The sequence below is a fragment of the Lathamus discolor genome, chromosome 3 (assembly GCF_037157495.1).
Source record: "Lathamus discolor isolate bLatDis1 chromosome 3, bLatDis1.hap1, whole genome shotgun sequence".
Taxonomy (NCBI): domain Eukaryota; kingdom Metazoa; phylum Chordata; class Aves; order Psittaciformes; family Psittacidae; genus Lathamus; species Lathamus discolor.
This window is the reverse complement of record NC_088886.1, coordinates 112,570,469-112,591,224: the sequence shown is the minus strand read 5'-3', so window position 1 is coordinate 112,591,224 and position 20,756 is coordinate 112,570,469. Positions and strand designations below refer to the sequence as shown.

General features: G+C 35.5%; 1 protein-coding gene across 1 annotated transcript in view; it reads right to left on the bottom strand.

The window, feature by feature from the left end:
* The window catches only part of NEB (nebulin), a 130,523-nt gene that overhangs the window by 20,695 nt on the left and 89,072 nt on the right, over positions 1–20,756 (bottom strand). The window contains exons 108-131 of the mRNA XM_065671220.1: positions 20,261–20,365; positions 19,145–19,249; positions 18,731–18,835; positions 18,112–18,216; positions 17,506–17,607; positions 15,881–15,988; positions 14,424–14,528; positions 14,141–14,248; positions 12,809–12,913; positions 12,072–12,176; positions 11,853–11,957; positions 11,163–11,267; positions 10,934–11,044; positions 10,320–10,430; positions 9,739–9,840; positions 9,517–9,615; positions 8,781–8,879; positions 5,934–6,044; positions 5,681–5,785; positions 4,826–4,930; positions 3,211–3,315; positions 2,260–2,370; positions 1,704–1,814; positions 37–150 (exon numbers count right to left, since the gene is read on the bottom strand). Of these exons, the coding sequence (XP_065527292.1) occupies positions 37–150; positions 1,704–1,814; positions 2,260–2,370; positions 3,211–3,315; positions 4,826–4,930; positions 5,681–5,785; positions 5,934–6,044; positions 8,781–8,879; positions 9,517–9,615; positions 9,739–9,840; positions 10,320–10,430; positions 10,934–11,044; positions 11,163–11,267; positions 11,853–11,957; positions 12,072–12,176; positions 12,809–12,913; positions 14,141–14,248; positions 14,424–14,528; positions 15,881–15,988; positions 17,506–17,607; positions 18,112–18,216; positions 18,731–18,835; positions 19,145–19,249; positions 20,261–20,365 (2,547 nt within the window). The remainder of the gene's footprint in view (positions 1–36; positions 151–1,703; positions 1,815–2,259; positions 2,371–3,210; positions 3,316–4,825; positions 4,931–5,680; positions 5,786–5,933; positions 6,045–8,780; positions 8,880–9,516; positions 9,616–9,738; positions 9,841–10,319; positions 10,431–10,933; positions 11,045–11,162; positions 11,268–11,852; positions 11,958–12,071; positions 12,177–12,808; positions 12,914–14,140; positions 14,249–14,423; positions 14,529–15,880; positions 15,989–17,505; positions 17,608–18,111; positions 18,217–18,730; positions 18,836–19,144; positions 19,250–20,260; positions 20,366–20,756) is intronic.

The following is a 20,756-nucleotide window of genomic DNA, read 5'->3' as shown; positions in this document are numbered from 1 at the left end:
GTCATCAGATACGATACATGCGGTATTCACACATACCTGGCTGGCAATGTCAGTGGCATTCTTTGCTCTCACAAAATCTGGTGTCTCCAAAGCCAGTTCTGTCAGACCTTTTCCTCTTATTTCTAATTCCAAGGCTTTTTTGTACTCTTTCTGCAGATGAAGACAGTAAATAGATACCTTGTCAATATGAACACAATACCTTTAGCACCTCAGCTAGTTTCATGGCCATACAAAAAACAGGAATACTACTAATATAAACTCAATTAAACACATAAATGATGTCACTAAAGTGTCTACTTTATGACTTAAATCTTGAGAACAAACAGCCCCACTCCAGCAGTACATGGCGCACACTACAGGCCAGCTGTATTAAGGTCACTCTTCCAACACCAGTAATCTCAAAGTGTGAGTTCCTTTAGGTGATCAGCAATTCATGCAAAACTGTAACTTTAACAGAGGACAAGCAACAGAGAACGAGCAGTGTATGAAATGCATGTAGTAGTGAAGGGTGGTACCAGATGTTTCAAACTGAGCATGTCAAAACAAACGCAAGCTGTCAGGATTCTCTGTGACATTTGGGGCCCTTTGGAATGGATACCCTCCCTAAAAAACACAGTGCTGTAGCGGCCACCCTTCCCAAAGAGATCTTTCAGTAAGGTCTAAAAGATTCATATTATATAGATTGGTATAATTCATACTGGACAGGGTGCTGAGACATTTCATCTAGGTCAAGCTTGCCTAGAAAGGTTGGACTAGATGATCTTTGAGGTCCCTTCCTGCATAGTATTCTATAATTCTATGATTCATATCTCTCTATGCCAGCTCTGCTGATTTTAGCTGAATATATCTATGATATTCTGGTAACAAAATACAGGCTCCTTGAATAACTCAAAACTTCTGCACTACTGAGTACAAAATGCTGTTGTAAGGATGTTTGTCTTCAAAGTATTTTGTTAAGAAGCAAAATAAGAAGTTATACTAAAAAGTTACTTTTTTTTCACCTTTCAGGCTGAGGATGTTAAGGTTCCTAAAGTATGAGCTAGTCTTATCCCATGAAGGCAATCACCCTGAAATACTTATTATACCAGTCCACCACACAAATAAAGCAGCTGTTAGGTTTGCATCCTGACTGCTGGCCACCTTTATCCGTCCAGGTGCGGAAGACTGCCTCGGCCATCAGCCCAGCAGCTGCCAACTGGGCATCAATCCTGGGCAGGCGGAAGAGCTCATGAGCATGGCTGGTGTTTCTGACACACTTATCAAGCATAAAGCATGATCAAAAATAGCTCTTTTCTGCACAGCATACCTCCCAAAGCAGGAGCATACCAGTCTGGTTCTGTCATTGTAGTCCTTTTCTGATCTCTCACTTTTGCTTCTTGTTTCCACAACCCTGGTCCTTAGTTTCTAATCCTTGGTTAAGTACTCCTGACCTAAGATGCTAAAGTTTACACAGCTGACAAATTAACACCTCTGATTCTTATACTTAGCCCTGCTGCATCACAGTGCTGGCTTTGTCCATCCCTTGACAATCAATCACAGCAACCATTTCCCCTTAGTCACCCACACACTTTTTCTTTTTTTTTTTCCCCCCAAGAGTTTCTAGGGAATTATAAAGTTCATACTGGTGTTACACAGCCATAAGCGTTTGTCAGTTGGAGGTTATTACATCCATTCAGTTATTTTTTAAATAGCTTTTGGCATACCTCGTTCAGGATTTGAGTTGCATTCTTTGCTCTTAGCATGTCTGGAGTCTCCTCTAAAGAGGTTAGTCCTTTGCCTTTGACACCTTCCTCCAGATCCTTTCTGTACTCTTTCTGTAGAAGAAAGAAAATGAAAACTGCAAAACCAGACTAAAAAGAGTTCTATATTCCATAACTTTGTTGGAAAAAAAAATTAACAAACAAGCAAACAAAACAAAACCACCAAAAATTTCAAATGAAAAAAAAAAAACTTTTAGGAACAACAAAGAATATCACATAGGGTTATATAACAACTACTACAACAGAATAGAGTGTGGTAATCATTGTTCAAGATTGCAAAGGCGCACACACATATACACCCTGCCATGTAACAGTTAGACTGATGTATGTCAGAAAGGATGCAGTAAATACAAATACAGTTACTGAACAGTAACAAATTAGATCACAAAATATACGGAATCATGCTTAATGTGAATGGTTAGGAAAAAGAAAGCAATGAAGAACTGCTTAGTGGAATTATTTAACTTGACAGAGGAAATAAGCACAGAGTAACTGCTACCTCGCTTGCTATTTTGGTTGCGTATTTGACGTGTAATAAGGATGGTGTAACCTCCAAGCCAGTAAGGTTTCTGCCCTTAATGTTCTCTTCAAAGTCCTTCTTATATTCTTTCTAATGAGAGTAAGAAAAAAAACAAAACAAAAAAACCACACAAAACCCCAAATTGCAAATATTTCTTACATTATTTTTAATGACACAAAAAACTACTGGGAGGATGGAGCAGTGGTTTTGTATTAATAGCACAGTCAATGCCGTGGGCATGTAGAGCAATAAATCCTGTTTCTACTAAAGCCAATGAACCAGCTCATGACTTTCAATGGAAATATGACCTGACCCTGCTTTTTTTATCTTTTTCTACTTAGTTGTACATGCCAAGAAAATGTTCAATGGAAACACTGAAACATAACGACTTTTGGCTGTATACAACTGTTTTTCAGCATGTACAAGCCTTCATCTGTGACAGAACAAGATTACAAACGGAAAAGAACTGCTTGAGGAAATAGAATTACAAGTGAAGAACACTATGACAGCAGAGACAAAGAGGAAATAAACGGGTTTCTCAAAGATGGAGTTCTGAGGTGAAAAAAATAACCAGGGTTCTTTCTGTGGACTATGATGATAACTGACACACATACTCTTCTTATAAATTTTAAGTGAAATGAATTTCATATTACATTTCTTCTAAAGACTCAAAGACTTGCTTAAGCTTCATTTACTGACAGCTTCTTGATGAAAAATTACAGATGATACACACTTCAGCATGACATGGGAAAGCTTCATGGATTTTGAATGTAGTATTTCTTAACCAATATAAAGAAATGTGATACAGCTATATTTTTTCAGTCTATCAGCGTGCACAAGATGTAAGTATAATTGCCTAAGTCACTGTAAAAGTTTAACCAGGAAAAAAAAATAATTGTTTTAGTCTGTTGGTATTGATTTTAACCATACCTCACTCTGCATGAGCTGAGATTCCTTTGCAGTAAGGTATGTTGGTGTTTCAAAGTCCAACATAGGTTTTCCTTTTTCCTTCTCATACTTTTCTCTGTATTTCACCTGAGAAGAAAATAAAAATGTTACCCTCAAGCAAAGAACCTATTTGTCAACTAGTATGTTCCTACTATAGTCAAGAGATCTGTGGTAAATGCCTTTAAACTGAAAGAGGGTAGGCTTAAATTAGATAGTAGGAAGAAGTTCTTCACTGTGAGGGTGGTGAGGCCCTGACACAGGTTGCCCCGGGAAGCTGTGCCATCCCCTGGAAGTGCTCAAGGCTAGGCTGGATGGGGCTTTGAGCAACCTGCTCTAGTGGAAAGTTGGAACCTCCCCTGTGGCACGGGGGCTGAAACTAGATGATATTTAAGGTCCCTTCTAACCTAAACCATTCTGTGATTCTGTGATTCTATGAAAAGATTAATGTTTAATACTGAAATCTGTATTGTTGGCAATAAAATGTAAAAAGCAAAGGTCAAGCTTGCAGCAACATGTGTGGCCTAAAATTCTACTAACTTCTACTGTAGAGAATAAGCAGTGTTAGCTCAGATTTCAAGAAGACAGGTAGCTATAAAAATCTAACTTGCAAGCACTCAGACTGCTCATGGCCCTGGCTGAGTTCAGCCAGTTACATGTTAGGTATTATACAGATCGCTGTGTGAACAACCAAGTATTACAGATTGCTGGAGTGTTAGCAGCAGGAATGAAAAGATGTAGTTTAGTGACTTGCTAACTAAAATGTTCACAAGGATGAAGATATTCTTGCTTCAAGTTATAGTATCCAGCCTCTAGGGCATCAATTTTCAGACTCCTGCATGAGTTTATGCTATGCCTTTGGCTGAGACAGATCCAGATCTCAAACTGGAGCAACAAGTAGTGACTTTAACTACAAACCTATTCACAACCATTTTCTTATAGTCCTTTGCTATGTAAGGTTTTTGTTCTTCCATGCCATGCACCAGAACAGTAACTATGGCCCTTTGCATTCTAGCAGTAATTTCTCTCTTGCTTTACAGTCAATAAATACCTGGAATAGAACCTGGAATAAAGAGGACTAGAGACCAAATAAGAGTATGAATTTCTCTGGAATAATCATCATTTGCTGTATTCCAGAGGGGAAAAATGTTGGACACATTTAATAGCAGTCATAGCTATTGTTTTGCTTAAAGCGATTTTGGATGCAGAATGAGGCCAGAATGGATAAAGCAGTTGAAAATATACTGTCAACAATAACCCTACTTCTTTCAATTTCCATTTTCTATGATCACCAAGTCATTTTTTTTACAGACAAAATCACCCAAATTAATATATTTTACTGTGCAAAAAGACACATATACAAAGTCATAAGTAACGCTGAGATCTCCTCTAGAATGAAGATATCATTCAGATATTTTGTTTTTTCTAAACTTGCAAATGTGCAAATATTTCTCATTGACGTGTTGACTCAGGTGTGCAGTGTTCATACAGCGGATAGGCATAGAGGTTATTACATTTTGGAGAATTTGCTAGGATGACTTCAGTGATGGAGACTGATACTCAGTGAGTAGGGTTAATGAGAAACAGCTGACCAACTTACGTGGCTCTGTAGTTCTGATGCTTCCCTTAGATGAACCTGTTCAAGATTATCTGGCACCACAAGGTAGTGACCCTTACTCTTCTCATATTGCTTCTTGTACTGGTACTGAGGGGAAGGTGTCAAAAATCATCTCAATAACAAAAAAAATTATCCCCCAGCAAATTTATTTGTTAGGTCCAATCAAAGCAACACTTCAATGGAACATCAAGAGAAATTAGAAATGCAAAAAGCAAAACAAAAGCAAGAAGTTTAATTCCCAGTATCAGATAAAACTTCTCCATTTTGATTGAAACACAGATTTTTTCAAAACCAGAATTAAAAAAAAAAAAAAAAAAAAAAAGGAAAAAAGAAAACACAGTGGATACATGAAAAAGCTGCATTAGGCAATAATGATGTTTTACTTTTCTCAGTAAAATTATGGAGTATTTTGTTAGGCATGATTCTGTACATCTACACCAGGGGGATGTTAAGCATAAATATGAAATGAAAAAAATAGACAAAAATAAAAAATTTAAATACAGCAAGCAGTAAATAAGACAAAAAAAAATCAAAAAGAGAAGAAGATGGTATTTGTTAGTGTAATGCAATCAGTTAAAATGTAATAAAGAGGATTTAAAATATTAGCAGTTCTGCAGCTGGTAAAGATTTGATTTCCCAGAGGACAAATGTGGCAAAATTGCTAGTTAACAGGAAATAATCATTAGAAAGTAGAGGAAGAGATCACTACCGGGTGACATCCCATGAACAATAGCAGAGGGAGTAACTGTTACAGAAATATTTAGCAGAGATCATTTCAGAATAGAATCAATAGTAATGGAAAAACCAAACAAGTCTCGGATTAGTTAACAAGCTTACAGCACTGGCGAGCTGGCTTGTACTCAGGACATGGTTCATGATCAGTGATTCAGACATGTCAGTGACAGGCTTATGAAGTTTCTTTAAATCTGCCTTGTATTTCACCTGCCAGTAAGAAAGGACAAACATCATCAGAAAAGACAACTGCTAGTAAAACCTGTGATGTTGAATGCATTAAGAACATAAAGGAGGTCTTTGTTAAAAAAATTTGAAACTTTTAATTTCCCTAAGGGAAAAGGATAAGTAAACATACCTCACTAGCCAAGTTGTGAGCATCTTTCATAGTCTTGTAGATTTTAGCCTCCTTTAAATCATACTTTGGCTTTTTACCCATCTCTTTGGAAAAATTCTCCTTGTATTTCACCTAAATTAAAAACAAACAGATATTACAATTGATCTTGAGTGCTCACTTGTCGGCTGCAGAAGGCAAAGAGTCCCTACTTCAGTACCGATAGTAAGCAGAAGAACAAAACTGTAGCAACTTGAAGATATCCACTGGAATAAAGGCTATTTTAAAGATGACTTGACATGGAAAGAAATCTACATCTCTATTTACAAAATCCACTTGCAATTTTTCATTCGGTGCACAGGTTACATCTCCTCATGGTAAAAATCACGGAAGTAGTCAGGAGATTTACGGAGACAAAATACAGCTAAATTCTGGAGATGAAGCATACTTCACTTGATGGAACTGTGCATAGATAAAAGATACCCTATTTCACAAAGAGACAAGAGCTGACTCTTGAAGAGTATTAAAAGAATTTAAAGACTATAAAAATAAAGAGTATTCAAAAGAATTTTTTATGTACTTCTTGGAGAAATGACAGCTTTAAAAACTACCTCAAGACATACAAGCACTGAAAGTGGCAATATATCAAATACATTTATATATAATGTTATACACATAGCGTGTTCTGTATAAATCAGAGATGAAGAAGGATGCTAATTATCACAAACAGAATAGCGATACAATTAATTACTAGGAATTAGGTTATGCAAGATGGTTAGTAACACTTCCAAACCACATTAACATCACTAATGGGAAGCATAGTGATGTAAACCGTGATAATCCAGTTGGAGGCACAGAAATGTTGGCAGGAATGAGAGTTTTGCTAATGACTTAAACAAAGGCAAGCTCTTCTTCCATCATGACCTGTGCCATTCCACTGCTGCACGTGCAGCTAAATGCTAATTCCTCACTATTGCTTGTAAACCTACAAAAGGGATGGTTCCATTAGGAATACTTCGGGTTTATTGCTTTTTTTTTTTTTTTTGCTATCAGAGATGCATAATTTTTTTCAGAAGAGATACTGAAAAGTGCAAGAGAAACTCCAAGTAAAATAAAGAAATAAAATATTGAAGAACTGGTAACTAAGTTGAGGAAGAGATGACTCATGATACACTGGATTTAATGACAATTACAGAAATGCAAACAGATAATTCTGTGTTAGTTAAAAAAGAAAGATGATTGCAGAATTAAATCACATTTCACAATCACACTTTACACTTCGAATTCATTGTCATATTCTTGTCCATACAGTATCATATAGCTCATGGTGGATACCACTCTTGTGTTTTTACTTGACAAAATATGCTACATTCAGATAAAACTCACAGTGAAATAGCCAAATCCACAAATTATATAGCTGCTGTAACAAACCAAATACTATTAATATTCTGAAAGGAATTAGTATTGGTTCTGACCTCAGAAAAAATAAACGCAAGCAGAAGTATACTCGAATCTGTTAGGTTTTGCAAGCTATGCAACATATTATCAAGATCAGACCATCATGCCAAAGAGCTCACTTTCTTTAAGCCCAGAAGAAACATTATTCTGCAAAATTAAAAGCAAGCATGCCAGAGAGGTCCAACTTAATCCAACTAAAAAATGGCAAACAAGATAAACAAACTGGACATAATGCTTTATATTAAGAGAAGTTTATCAGAAGAAATGCTTCAAAGAAAGAAAAAAAAGATTGCTCCAATTTTTCTTTGCTCCCTTACTGCCCCTGTAATAGTTAATTTCTCTGAGAACCAAAATGATCTCAGTAAAGCATGTTTATAAGACTAAGAGGAGAACTAGCTAGTAGTGGAACAAAAGTATGGAAAAGTAAGACCTCATTATCACTGAATGGGAATAAACATACTTTCTTCTTTTTCTTGTAGTTCAGTTGTTCAGCTGAAGAATCGTTGGTTCTACTGAAAAGATTCTTGCTTATCCTGACACACAGAGTAGCTGACATTCAAACATGCGACAGTTACATGCAGCAGTCTTGGCTAGACATGGAAAAAACATAATCCCCCTTTCTTTTTGTTTGGAAATACATGTGTAAAACTGAAATGGCACAGACCTATCTGCTGCCACTTTAAAAATTGCTATGAAGTGACTATTTTTCTATTTTCCAAAGGTTTTGTCATGGCAAGAAATATAGAAAATATGTGCCCCAAAATCACTACAGGGTACACTTCTCAGAGGCCATGGAGCTGATTCACACACTATGCTTTAATTATGCCATGTCCAACATAATGCGAACAGAATAGTTTAAACAGACACTTGAAGTCTGAATAGTCAAAATGAAGTTCTAGTGTGAATCTTATGCATATGCTATGACTGATTACTGGAAAGTACCAGCACCAGTGGTTGGGATTTTCATAGACATATATTTCCATTTTTTGCACAGTTTCAGGAAAACCAGCTCAAGCTTATAAGTCTGGTTTTAGTGGTTTTGACGGTGAAAAAGGTGAGTTTTAACATTGCATAAGTGCATCAAAAAACTCCATTAAAATTACTGGAAGTTCCTAAACAATTACAAAGGGCGTAATAATATCTCAAGCCTCACGTGGTGTTTCTGAAACAGGCAAATTCCTCACCCACAGAATTCCTATTCACCATCCAACATTCCAGAGGGAAAACCAAAAGGTTATACCTAACCAAGCAGTCTCACAAGTTCTGCTACATTCAACACCTTTGACACAAAAAGCTCCATTCAACTGGTGCATCATAAACCCTTTAACAAGTTGGAATTGTAAGATAATATGCAAGCAAGAGACAGATGCGTAAAAACGGCAGTCCCAGATCTGTTGTTTAAAATGATCTTACATGACTACTTAGCATATTAGCTTTCTTAAAGGTTCTCATCCATGGGGTATCATAAGATGCAGCTCCATGCCCTCTCATATGTCGTTTGAGGTATTCTGCCTATAATGTGTAGCAAGAAAGCAAGATCAGAAATGCAAACAATTACAGGACTAAAACATGAAGTGTTAAGAAAGAACCAAGTTGAACCGAAGTCCTGGCAGAAAAAATTGTCACAAAAAATAACAAGCATGTGCTTTAGACTGTCTGGAGAACGTGACCATTGTATAGAAGTGAGCAAGCTCCTGTTAATGTAACATATTAACTTCAGAAGCCAGAAGATTCTTTTAAAGGCACAAAGTAGAAAGAAAGAGGGTTAATGTCCATCTCATAAAGGATGGATAATAACAGTTAGGGAAAAGGCTGCTTCTTCTAAAGCCAATAAACAGAAAAACTAAATAACAAAGATAACATGGCTAACACTTCAGCCTTAGTATTTAAAAGACCTTGTCATGGCATCATTTTAAGGAGATTCTATAACTCTATTACTGATACTTACTAAGTCAGTAGAAAAGTTTATTTAACAAAGAAATACTTTATATTGGAATTTAATCTTTTGTTAAACTTATTCCCTTTGAAATATTCCTTTATTCCCTAACTTAGAAATAATTTCAGCTATAATATTAACATTATTCTGTAAATTGATACCATGTCACATTTCTCTCATTGCTTCAAAGTTTAACTAACTTTTTATTATTACCTGGCTAGTTAGCTTGGACACCTCCTTTGCCAGTTCAATATCCGGACGTCCTAGCATGCTTACACCAATGCCAGCTTCTCCACGCTTTTTATATTCAATCTAACAAAGACAAAAAGTACAGTTTAGTCTTGATGACATTCCCTTTTAATTATTTCACTGACACTGGTTTTAGCAGTAAAATTATGGATAAGAAATGAAACAGAAGACTTAAAAACCACTTACATCACTAATTAACTTGGCAGCCTGAGTTGCTTTCTTAATATCTGGTCGATCTGCAATAGGTGTATAGTGGAGCTTCGACTTGGCATCTTTCTTGTATTCAATCTAATCCATGACGATAGAAAGAGGAAAGAAAATTACTGAGGCTTGCTCATGAAGAACATATCTATTAAGGACACAGCAATGTTGCTAGTAAAGTGCATGGGATTTGTATGTTTGTGGCTTGTTTATTTTTAAATAATTTCACAAGGAATGGATTTTGGAAACTTTTTTGCAAGCTGCCTAGAAATGAAGAATTAAGCATACACAATTCTGTCTGAAGGAATAAAAATCAGATGTGATTTGCACTTGATTGTTTTAAATACTACCATGTGATTAAGAAGAAATATGACTTGAGAAGAAATCCTTTATTTCAGTGCAATTGTACATTTGTAAATAGTTGCACCATTATCTGTCAAAATTATACCTGAATGTGGAGGCTGGAAGGAAATCAGGAGTATGTGAACTTTGGTTTTTGCCAGCTGATGTTGATTAAATTTTCTTACATAAGCTCCTTAATTTATGAAAAGACAAGACAAACTTACTGTACTCTGTTTTTTAGCAACTTCCATGGCATGTTTCACTTCAGGAGGCTCCAGCATGACAGAATAATTAGATTTGCCTTTCTCCTTCACAAACTTCTTTTTATAATTTGTCTGTTAAGAACAAAAAGAGTCAGGTATGATTTTTTTTTAATTTCACATGGAGGTAAATGCTACTAAAACTTTGAAATAAACACACTGATATTGTTAAGACAGACAAAATACAGCCTCCTCAAGTCTCAAAATGTATGGTCCCCAGCTTCTTCTATGTTGGTCATAATTGGCACCTTCTATTACAAAAGCTTGCTATTTGGAGATAATGATTTGTACTTAAATTCTATTCTATGGAAAATAAAATCCAAATGAAGGGCACCCGCTAGCACTCCAACCCACTACTTTTCTCCGGAGTATTTCAACAGAAACCCAGTAAATGTGTTTAGCTCTAAAGTCTCATTCTAGTATTAGAATCTAGTATCAGAATTAATCTTTTCTGACTCCTTGGCATTTTATGATGAGACTGAATGTACTGCATGCATACTAAATCATGCAAGTGTTTAATCATTTACAGGCAGCAGGTAAGAATCTCACCACAAATTGTTATCACTGTAGTTACTTACCTCACTGACATTCTTGGTCACCTCCTTCACATGAGCAGTGTCTCGTGTCTCTGGCAGAGTTGTGTAAGACCCATGTGGAAGCTGCTTCTTGCTGTGTTCTTTGTATTTGTTCTGAAAGCACAGAATAAAAATAGGTAAAAATACTCCACAACATTGCAAGTCCTGCTCTCCTGCCCCCCACATTAAAAGGATATACTTAATGCGAACAAATAACTCCCTGGTATTTTACCTCAGATACAAGAGAGCTGACATTCTTAGCCAGGAGGATCTGAGGTGTATCTGGAACCACAAGGTATGACCCTCGAGCTTTGTTGTGTTTCTCTTTGTATTTTATCTAGTGAGAAGAAAAAATACCATTTTAAGCAATGTGCACTTTGTCTTCTGGCAACTGAAAAGGAAATTCTGATAGTTGTGCCTGCTTGTTAGTGCAAAAATTTGCAGAAAATCCCATATTTTGATGTTTTCCAGGATAAATTCGTTCCAGTCTACATATTCCTATAGCTCTCCCTTAGAATTTTATTAATATTAATATATTGAATATTTACTGTTCATATGTTGTTAGGAATTCTTAAAGATATTTAGTGTTATGCACAAGTTACATGTGCAGCTTTTCTTGTTTTCTTCACAGTATTTGCATTTAAATAACAGGAATGCAGAGATATGCCAAAGGTCTAGGGTGTTCAGGCAATGCTAACTTTGACTACTTATTTAATCCATGAACTAGGCCAGTGACATTTACAAGACCAAATTTTTTTAGATTTTGCCAAATTGTTACTGAAATAAGTCAAAGCAAATAATGAATGAGACTGAAAAAAACTTCTCAAAGCTTCATTCTTAATCCAATCATATTTCCAATAAAGTAGTTCAGGTAATAGGTAAAGTTCTAGTAGAACAAAAAAAGAGTGCTTCAAGTACTTACATCACTCGCCAAGATGGCATTATTTAAGGCCAATACTGTGTTTTTATCATCTGTGACGGAGAGTTTACATCCCTTTAGGATTTCCCGGTCCAGTTTGTACTCATACTGCAGGAAGAAAAAACATACAGCAGAGTCTCAAATCTTCTACTTTTATTATTATTATTATGAACATGAGAAATGTGGAGAAAGGGAATATTTGGTTTGTTCTGATTATCTTACATCGCTCTGTTGCAGAGATGACTTGGCTGCTTGAACGAAGTCAGGCCTATCAGCAATCCAGTGCCAATGAGCCTTGGCTGCTTCATATTTCTTTTTATAATCCAGCTGTTTATAATGAAAAAACAAGAAAAAAGGAAGTTAATTGGAAGTTGTGTACATACACATGACATTCATACGGATGCAAATTCTCTTTCAGTCTGTACCAATTAGAGAGAAAAGGTAAGAAAATGCATCTACATCAAAATAAGGCTTTCCTCTGAATCATGTACAATCTAGGGGGAGTCCATTTACTACAGTTTTTCCACTGTGAAGTCAAGAAAGGAATATGAATGACTGAAAAGATGTGAAGACTTTGAAGAAAGCTAGTTCCTTGCCTACTGAAGTGGATGTTGGGCCATCAATAATGGAAAACATTGGAGAGCTTCCCATGAAGAGCTTACTTAGTCTACAAAACAAGATCACAGAGAATTTCTGGGACAGTTACGTCTGTCAGGGAAACTAGAACAACAGATGTGCGACATACGAAGACCTCAAGTGACCTCAAGGAACAACTTGAATAGTACATCCTTTAGTATGAAATACAATAAAATATATTTTATTGAAGCAGCATAAGAATTAGAAGCAGTTTCCAAGCTCAAAAAAATTCAATAGAACTGAAAATAATTTCTTATGGTCTCCATTGCCCGTATCAACCACTATCCAAAATAAAATTAAAGTATTAATAAAGCTGAACTCACATTGCTGTTTAGCTTGTAGGCATGCCTGGGAGTCTTAATATGAACTGAATCTGCTACGACATTGCAGTGAGATTTATTCCTCTCATACATTTCTTTGTATTTCAGCTAAAGAAAGACAAACAGAAAATGTTCACAAAGATAATATCATAAACAAGAAAAGCATCACAATATGAAAAACATTAAAAACTGCTCATGACAAGATAAAATCCTAACAAAAGAACAAGAAATTATAACAATACAACTTAGCATGAACCATCTGCCTGAAAGAAGGGTCCTCTTCAGCTGCAGTTCTCTCTTAATAGAAAATGTAGCAGGTATAACTCCTTATGAAGCACAAAGATTTGGCAAAACCTGCACATGAAGAGTAATTCTGCCCTTTTCTAGTTTTTGGCACCTCATAGAAATGCTTCAAAATAACTTCTCTTCTGATAGGCACAATCATTGCTTTTTGAAAATTCCTGTATAGAATATCAAATTCAGCATTCAGTTTGGAACAGAAAAACTGTACATCAATTCACAGATCACTTTTGAACACCTTTGCTTCTTACTGATCCACCTTAGTAACTGGACAATACGTTATTTTTTCCTCCTAGATTGACTCATTATATAGATCATCCATGTAACATGTGAGTAACTTTCACGCTTACTGTGGTATATATTCTCGTGGTACTATATTGAGTTACAGAATTTCTAGTATCCTCATTTTATTTACGGATATCCAAGAAACAACACCACACATGTCAGAGAGAAAGCCTGGGTAGCAGGAGGATTTAGGATCAAGACTCCCAAATACTGTGATATTCTCTCCTCTTCATCTTCCTTTCTCTCTCTTCTTAGCCTTCCACTGCCCCATAATCAAAACACATATTTATTTTAGATCAGAATATTTACCTTACATATCCATAGTATCCATAGAAGAAATGAATAAACACAGTAATGTATTAAGAACCTTATACAAGGCTCCACAAAAGCCACTGGCCAATAGAGGAAGAAAACCCAGAAACAAACTCCCTGAATCCATGCTTCAATTAGATACCAGCTCTAGCTCATAGCTTTTATTACTAGTGAGGACTGTTCTACCCCATCAAAAATGTTTCAAGACCCACAGAAGAACATTACATGAAAAACTTCCTGAATACTTTCATATTCTGCTGTGTATTTTGAAAAAGCACTGAATGCATAGACAGCTTTCATGAAAATAAAATTAACTACACTTTAACAAGAAGCTATTCTTTAATTACATTGTTATTTATGAGTTATAAACATTTCAGGTCAAAGTAAAAAGTTAATTATGTGTCTTTTTGACACCATGGACACACATGATTTACTTACATCACTTATTCTGTCCTTCACTTTGCGCACATGCAGTAACATAGGTGTATCATGGATTGTAGTATAGCCTCTCGGCTTCGCTTTGTTGTATTCCAACTTGTAAATAATCTGAAGACATTAATTATAGATTATATTATTTATTGACAGTCTTTGCATCAAGATTGAAAAAAATTAAGATGAGAAACATCTGATAATGGACTACTGCAAATGTCATCTTGTTAATTACCCCTCTGCAAAGGTATGAGAGAAGGAGGCATGCTTGAGAGGGACTGACCACACTTACATCACTAATCTGTTTGTTGACTTTTGTAGTCCTTAAGTGTTCTGGAGTATCTACAACCACAGTGTACTTGTCTTTCTTCTTTTCATAGTCCTTTTTGTATTGAACCTGGTGATTGGGAAAGATTGTATGTTAACCACACAAACCAAGATAAAACATCTTCAGGAGATACATTTATATTCATACAAAAAATTGCAAAATCCTTCCACCAAAGCCAATGAAAGCTGAACATGCACAATAACTGAAACTTTGCAAACCCCTTATTTCCTTAAGAGGCTGCTTATCTATTCATGTGATTAATTTTATGTTTATTTCAAGCTGCTTCACTTCCATTCTGTATCTCCAGGACTGAGGTAAAAAAGCAATCTCAGCAGACCACTGACTTTTAAAATTCATAAATGGACAATATCTCATTTTAAAATATTAATTAGAATAAGGAGAAATGTAAAACATCTTACAAAGCAGAAGATAAAAACATTCACTGAATGTATCATAATGCCAGGATATTTTAAAGGCTTCGGTAACAGGATTCTTGTCTTGATAATGTCTTTCTTAAAAATCTGTTTTCACAGAATGCAGTGAGAACAAACTGTACAGCGAGAATGCAAATGCATCATAGACAGCCTGATGGCAGGTGGAAGATGGTAGAACACATTTTTAATAAAGAACTTTCATGCTCTATCTTGCATCAAAAAATAAAACCATGCTTTTGAAACAGGACTGTGACAGACAAAACATAAATCTGTATATAATTACGTACAAACAGCACATCATAACATGAAATCAATCCAGATGAACATGCAGGTCAGGCAGAGTGCAAATGGCAATGAAGCACAAGAGAACTTGTTAACACCATGAACAGCAACACAGATCTAGATCCCCGACACCTCAAGAGTGGAGAGAGTTAGGCAAGGTACTGTATGTATGCATGTAGTACAGATGTGCGTACAACTTACATCTATGCAATTAATGTCAAGAGTATATATTAAAAGACTTGCATACTATCCCATTAAGGAAATTACAAAAGTTATTTTGGGGAGAAATGAGTAAATTTTAGATTAATGTGAGGGCACTCAAAAGCCAAACATGTCACTGTTGCTTCACTTAGATATGAGTAAGAAGATAATGCTTGTAAAAGTTATTAAAAGAGAAGCAAAAAAAAAAATAGATGCATGATAGTGTATCTGTTTTTTAAAACCTCTCCAATGACTTTAAGAGGCATTACATTCCTGACGTCAATTGATGCACAACATATCGAAGTACATACAGTAGAAATCAGCTCACTCAAAAAGTACTAATTCTTTTTGGGCAGCAAACAAAGATTGTCTGTTCAAATGAACTAAAACATCACAACATCACAGGTGAAACCTATGATACTGCTAGCTATAGACATACCACACAGAGCAGGTGTGAGTGAACCCAACACGTTATGGTAGCACTGGCTAGTGCTCCTACAGTACCTGACTGCTCAATGTAGTCGCCCACTTGGCAAGGAGGTTCTTAGGATCATCCACAATAACACTGTACTTATCCTTGAGCTTCTCATAGGCAGCTTTATATAACTTCTGCTCAGAATAATATAATACATTGTAACAAATTAGAAGTGAAGACCCAAAGAGATTACAGTTCTAACTATTGAAATATCTTTGTATGAACTATTTAAAGGCTGCGATTGAATTTCATATCCAAAAAAGAAATATATATATATATATGAAACAAACAAACAAACCTAATAACAAAAAGAGGAAATATCTGCAAACAGTACATGCATTTCTGAATTTCCACTGGAAGACCTAATCTACAGGTTAAGGATACCTATATTCTACCACTGCCACTCTTCAATAAGCCATTTTATGACTTACTTTTTCAGGAAAAATAATTGTAGAAGCAACCCTGTATGGAACTATATTCTTGATTTGAGTACAAAGAGTACACAATGAGATGAAAGAGTAAAATATAATGTTATACTATCATCGGACATTTTGTAAGAAAAACCTGTAATCCCTCATCACAAAAAACATCACTACATAACAGAAGACATCAAGGTAAGTTCCTCTAAATTTATGAAGCCCCCATTGCTAAAATTTTACTCATTTATGTTCTTCATATTAAGTTTTCTTATTGTTTGGTAGAGCAAATAAGGAAAAACTGAATACTAACAATCTTCCCTAAGAAACTCCAGTTCACTGCTTATCAAATTGAGTATGAAATTATAGCAATGGTACTGGAATGGTATCTGTTGTGAAACCGTTCTTCTTACCTAGAACAGGTATACTGTAATGCATTCACTGACAGGTAAACAATTTAACATAATATTTGGTGAAAAAGAATAACATATCAAGATCACATCTCAAGATGCGAGAGTTTAATTATACACTGCTTTAATGAAAAGTATCAGAGTCTGGTATGGTACGCCAGCTCCAAGCTGATGAGAATTCATTCAGAACACCATGCTTTTCAATGGGCTTTGTCCTGTGGGAGTATCACGCTACTGGTAGAAACTCTATTGCTGATTTTAAACACAGGGGCATTCATTAACCCCTTTTCGCTACTATGTTGCACTTATTGTTTCTTTAGCACTGCAGGAGAAAAGTAACCAAAAGTAAGTAGTAGGGTGTGAGAATTCAAAGCAAAGTATCTGAAATGAGAGATGTGGTAACTTCAGGCATAATATTATCTTCCCAACACTAATGAAGTGGGTTTTTTTTTCCAATGTTTCAGAAAAGAAGGTGTAATTCTCTCTACACCTTTTTCACATGACAATAAGTGTTACTAGGCAAGCAGCATTATTTACAGTACCATTTATTTACCTGTCAGCAAAGCAGAAGTTTCTTTGCAACGACAAAATAATGGAACAGGGGTTAGGATTTCACTTTTTAGGGACTGTAAACCTGCCCTGTCCTAACAGACAGACACTAAGAACAACCTTGTCTTTCATGGATTTTGTCTGACCTTAAAACATCTTTAAGCCTGAATAAATTTTATATAAAATTTCATAAGGAATATCAACCTTTAGCTTGATATTGACATATACCCACTTACTATGTTAGTATGAGACTCTATGGGAATCTTCAACACTTACCACATCCCTCAACTGAGTTGCGTATTTAAAATGCTCATTAATTGGAGAATCAGCTACATACTTAAAATGAGACTTAGTCTTCTCAAACATCTCCTTGTACTTACACTGGAAGAAAAACAAAAAAAAACACACACAAAAACCCATTCCAATGTTAATCCAAAGAAGGGAAAAGCAATGAAAATGTACAATTTAGAAACAACCTGCAGCAAAACTATGGCAGAACTATCGCGTAAGTGCATTTTACATATCTACAAACAAAAATTAGTTCTAAATGTAGTATTTTGCAGAATGGAACTATTACATCAAGAAAGAAATGAAAATTTCAGGTCTTCATCATTTTAAAGCTAGACTTAGAATCACTATAAAAATTACTATGGAATTAATAGCCTTGCAAAGAACAGAGGGGGTAAGTAAAAGATCATTTTGCCTCTGTTTTTTTTTCATGCTGTTTTCTTTTACTGAAATTTTTGATGCTATATATTAAGTTCTACCATAACTACAACATATCAACATCTAGGTCAGAACTGGATTCTCCTGTGAAAAATTATATCTACAATATAAGCAAACATCACAAAACATCTAATAACAATTCGGACTTTTTTTACTTACCCCACTGTAGAGCACCTTATTCTGCTCTGCCAGAGCAAAACTTGGAGTATCCCAAACATAACAGCCAATGCCTCTGAGCCATGATAAGTCTTCCTTGTACTTAACCTTTAGAAAAGATAAAATTATTCAGTTTTAAGCAGCACCAAGTTACAGCTGAACAATGATGAAATGCCACCTCAACACAAGGTGCAGCAAACAGAGCTACATCCATAATTATTTCATTGTAAAATACGCTACAGTTACTCACACTTTTCTGATGAACTCAGATTATTCACATTCCTAGCCTATCATTAGCTACTGGAGTTCCTGTGTGAATTAAAAAACATTTGTTCTTGTACAATTAAAGAGTTGTGTATGCACAGATGTGTACAATTGTTAAAGGGTTAACAAACAAATCTAAGCAAACACAAATTAAATGCATTAAGACTATTCTGGTAATTTCAAAAGCAGATGGGCCATCTGATTGGCTCCTTCATTTCACAGATCCACCTGGTGAAAGTGTGAATCACTTAAAAAATTTCAGCTGCCTTCTCTTTCTTAAGAAATAAGAGTTGGCTTTCATTTTGGAAACCTGCTTATAACTTTCAACATTTCTCAACTGGGAAGTAAGTGAACTCACATCACTAATAGCATCCGTGACTATGCGATGATGGAAGTGCTCTGGCCGGTCTGGGATCGATCTCCAAATTCCTAACTGGTTCATGTAATTTTCCTTATATTTCACCTACAAAGAAAATTGAAGAATGAAGGAAAAACAGTTTGTGGAGAGAACACTCCAGACCATGAAGTTTCAAGACAATTCTTTTTCTAAAACACCAGAACTAAACCAGTGGAAATAAGATTAACTGACATTCACCTTTGTAATATCAAAGGCAATCAAGTGCACAATATTTCAAGGAAGGAAAGAAGTCAGTATTAACAATGCTGACCATATAATTATTTGCCACACCTACACAGAATGATAGCATAAATGGCATATTCTAGCTTATTAAATGATAAACGCTAATTAGGAATGAGAATGTTGGATACATACACTGCTAATATCATCGGTGACCTTTCGATGATAGACTATATTCAAAGCGTCTTTCACTGTGTGGTACTTGCCCTTAGTATTCTCAAAGGTTTCTTTGTAGCGCAACTGGTAAGAAAAATAACACAGAAAACAATATATTATATTGTTAAGAAGCTCCAATTGCCTCCTATCAATTGTAATTTGAACAAATTTATGGTGAAAATTTGAAAAAAAAAAAAAAAAGAGTCAGTACATCTAAAGCAAAACTTCATGCATTTCACTTTCAGACTGAAGACCAAGAAAAAAATTACCCATGTATCCCGGGACTACTCTCAAGAACAGCAAAAGTGCCACTTTTAGCATAAAAAAATTACTTTCCTAAGAATCTTACTTTGGAGAAAGACTTTCCTGGAGGAGAAATTCAGGCGTGCAAAAGAACTGGGATGCTCCTGTGCAGTATTTAAAAATCATTCTTAAGAGAGCAGTAAGACTTATCACTAGAACAAAACACCAGCCTGGCACATATGCTTTCAGAATACAACACACAGTCTGAAATACACAGCAAAGATCTCATTAATTACTTGAGTACATTTAGCTATTGCCTTAAATCACAGACCATAACTACACGTTTGAAGGAAAGACCAATTTCACCTTAGTAACCTAATGTGCAGATTTTTCTCACCAACCTACTTCTAAATTAAAAAATGAGCACACTCTCAGTGATGTGCAACTTTACCTCTAACACAAATCTGAGATGAAAATACCTGACAAAAGACATTCTATCCTAGCTCCAGCATCAATCATTTCAATCCAGTCTGCACTATTTGGAGATTTTATGTGTAAGCAAATTATTTTAAATCTATTCCTTCTTTCTGTAAAGCACCCTGCAGTGCTATAGAAAATGAAAAATAATTACAATAAATGAAAAAAAGCATTTCAGTGACATCAAGTAAAACCATAATAATCTCTGTAATATCAAATGGAAATGTACATGCAAATGGGGTGACCTAGTTGATGACCCACAGTGAGATAGCCTATGCTCTGCATGATTGTTCCCCTTTGATCCTTTTTCTGTTCTTTTTGTAAAGAAACAAACAAAAAAAAAAGCAGCAGTGGAAGTGTTCATGGACTACGTACATCACTGGCATTCAGGTACGCTCTCTTGGCTCTGATCAAGACTGGTGTGTCAGGGACAGGTGTGTATTTGTCCTTCATCTTCTCATACTGGGTTTTATACTTTTTCTAAGGAAGACAGCAAAAGGAAAAAGATGTACCTTTAATATTAGAAGCATTTGCTAATCTGATGTTACAGTAACACCCAGGGGGGCTACATTGAATGTGCAAAGTTATTCTTGCAAAGCGTTTCTGTCAAAACGTTGGGAAACAAGCTCAGCCAGTCAGCTCTTCCTAGATCTTCCTGGTCTTGCAGCCAATGTACCTCAGATTCTGCAAAAAAGCACTTAGAAGCAAGTATCTTATAAAATAGTAAAACATATTAAAAAAGCATAATGTCTTACCGTAACTCAAAAAAGAAATGTGGAACTTAAGCATAAGAGACAGAAAACTAAATGAAGGATAAACAGATTTAAGCCTTGAAATTAGAAACAGAACTTCAAAACAGTTGAGCATAGTG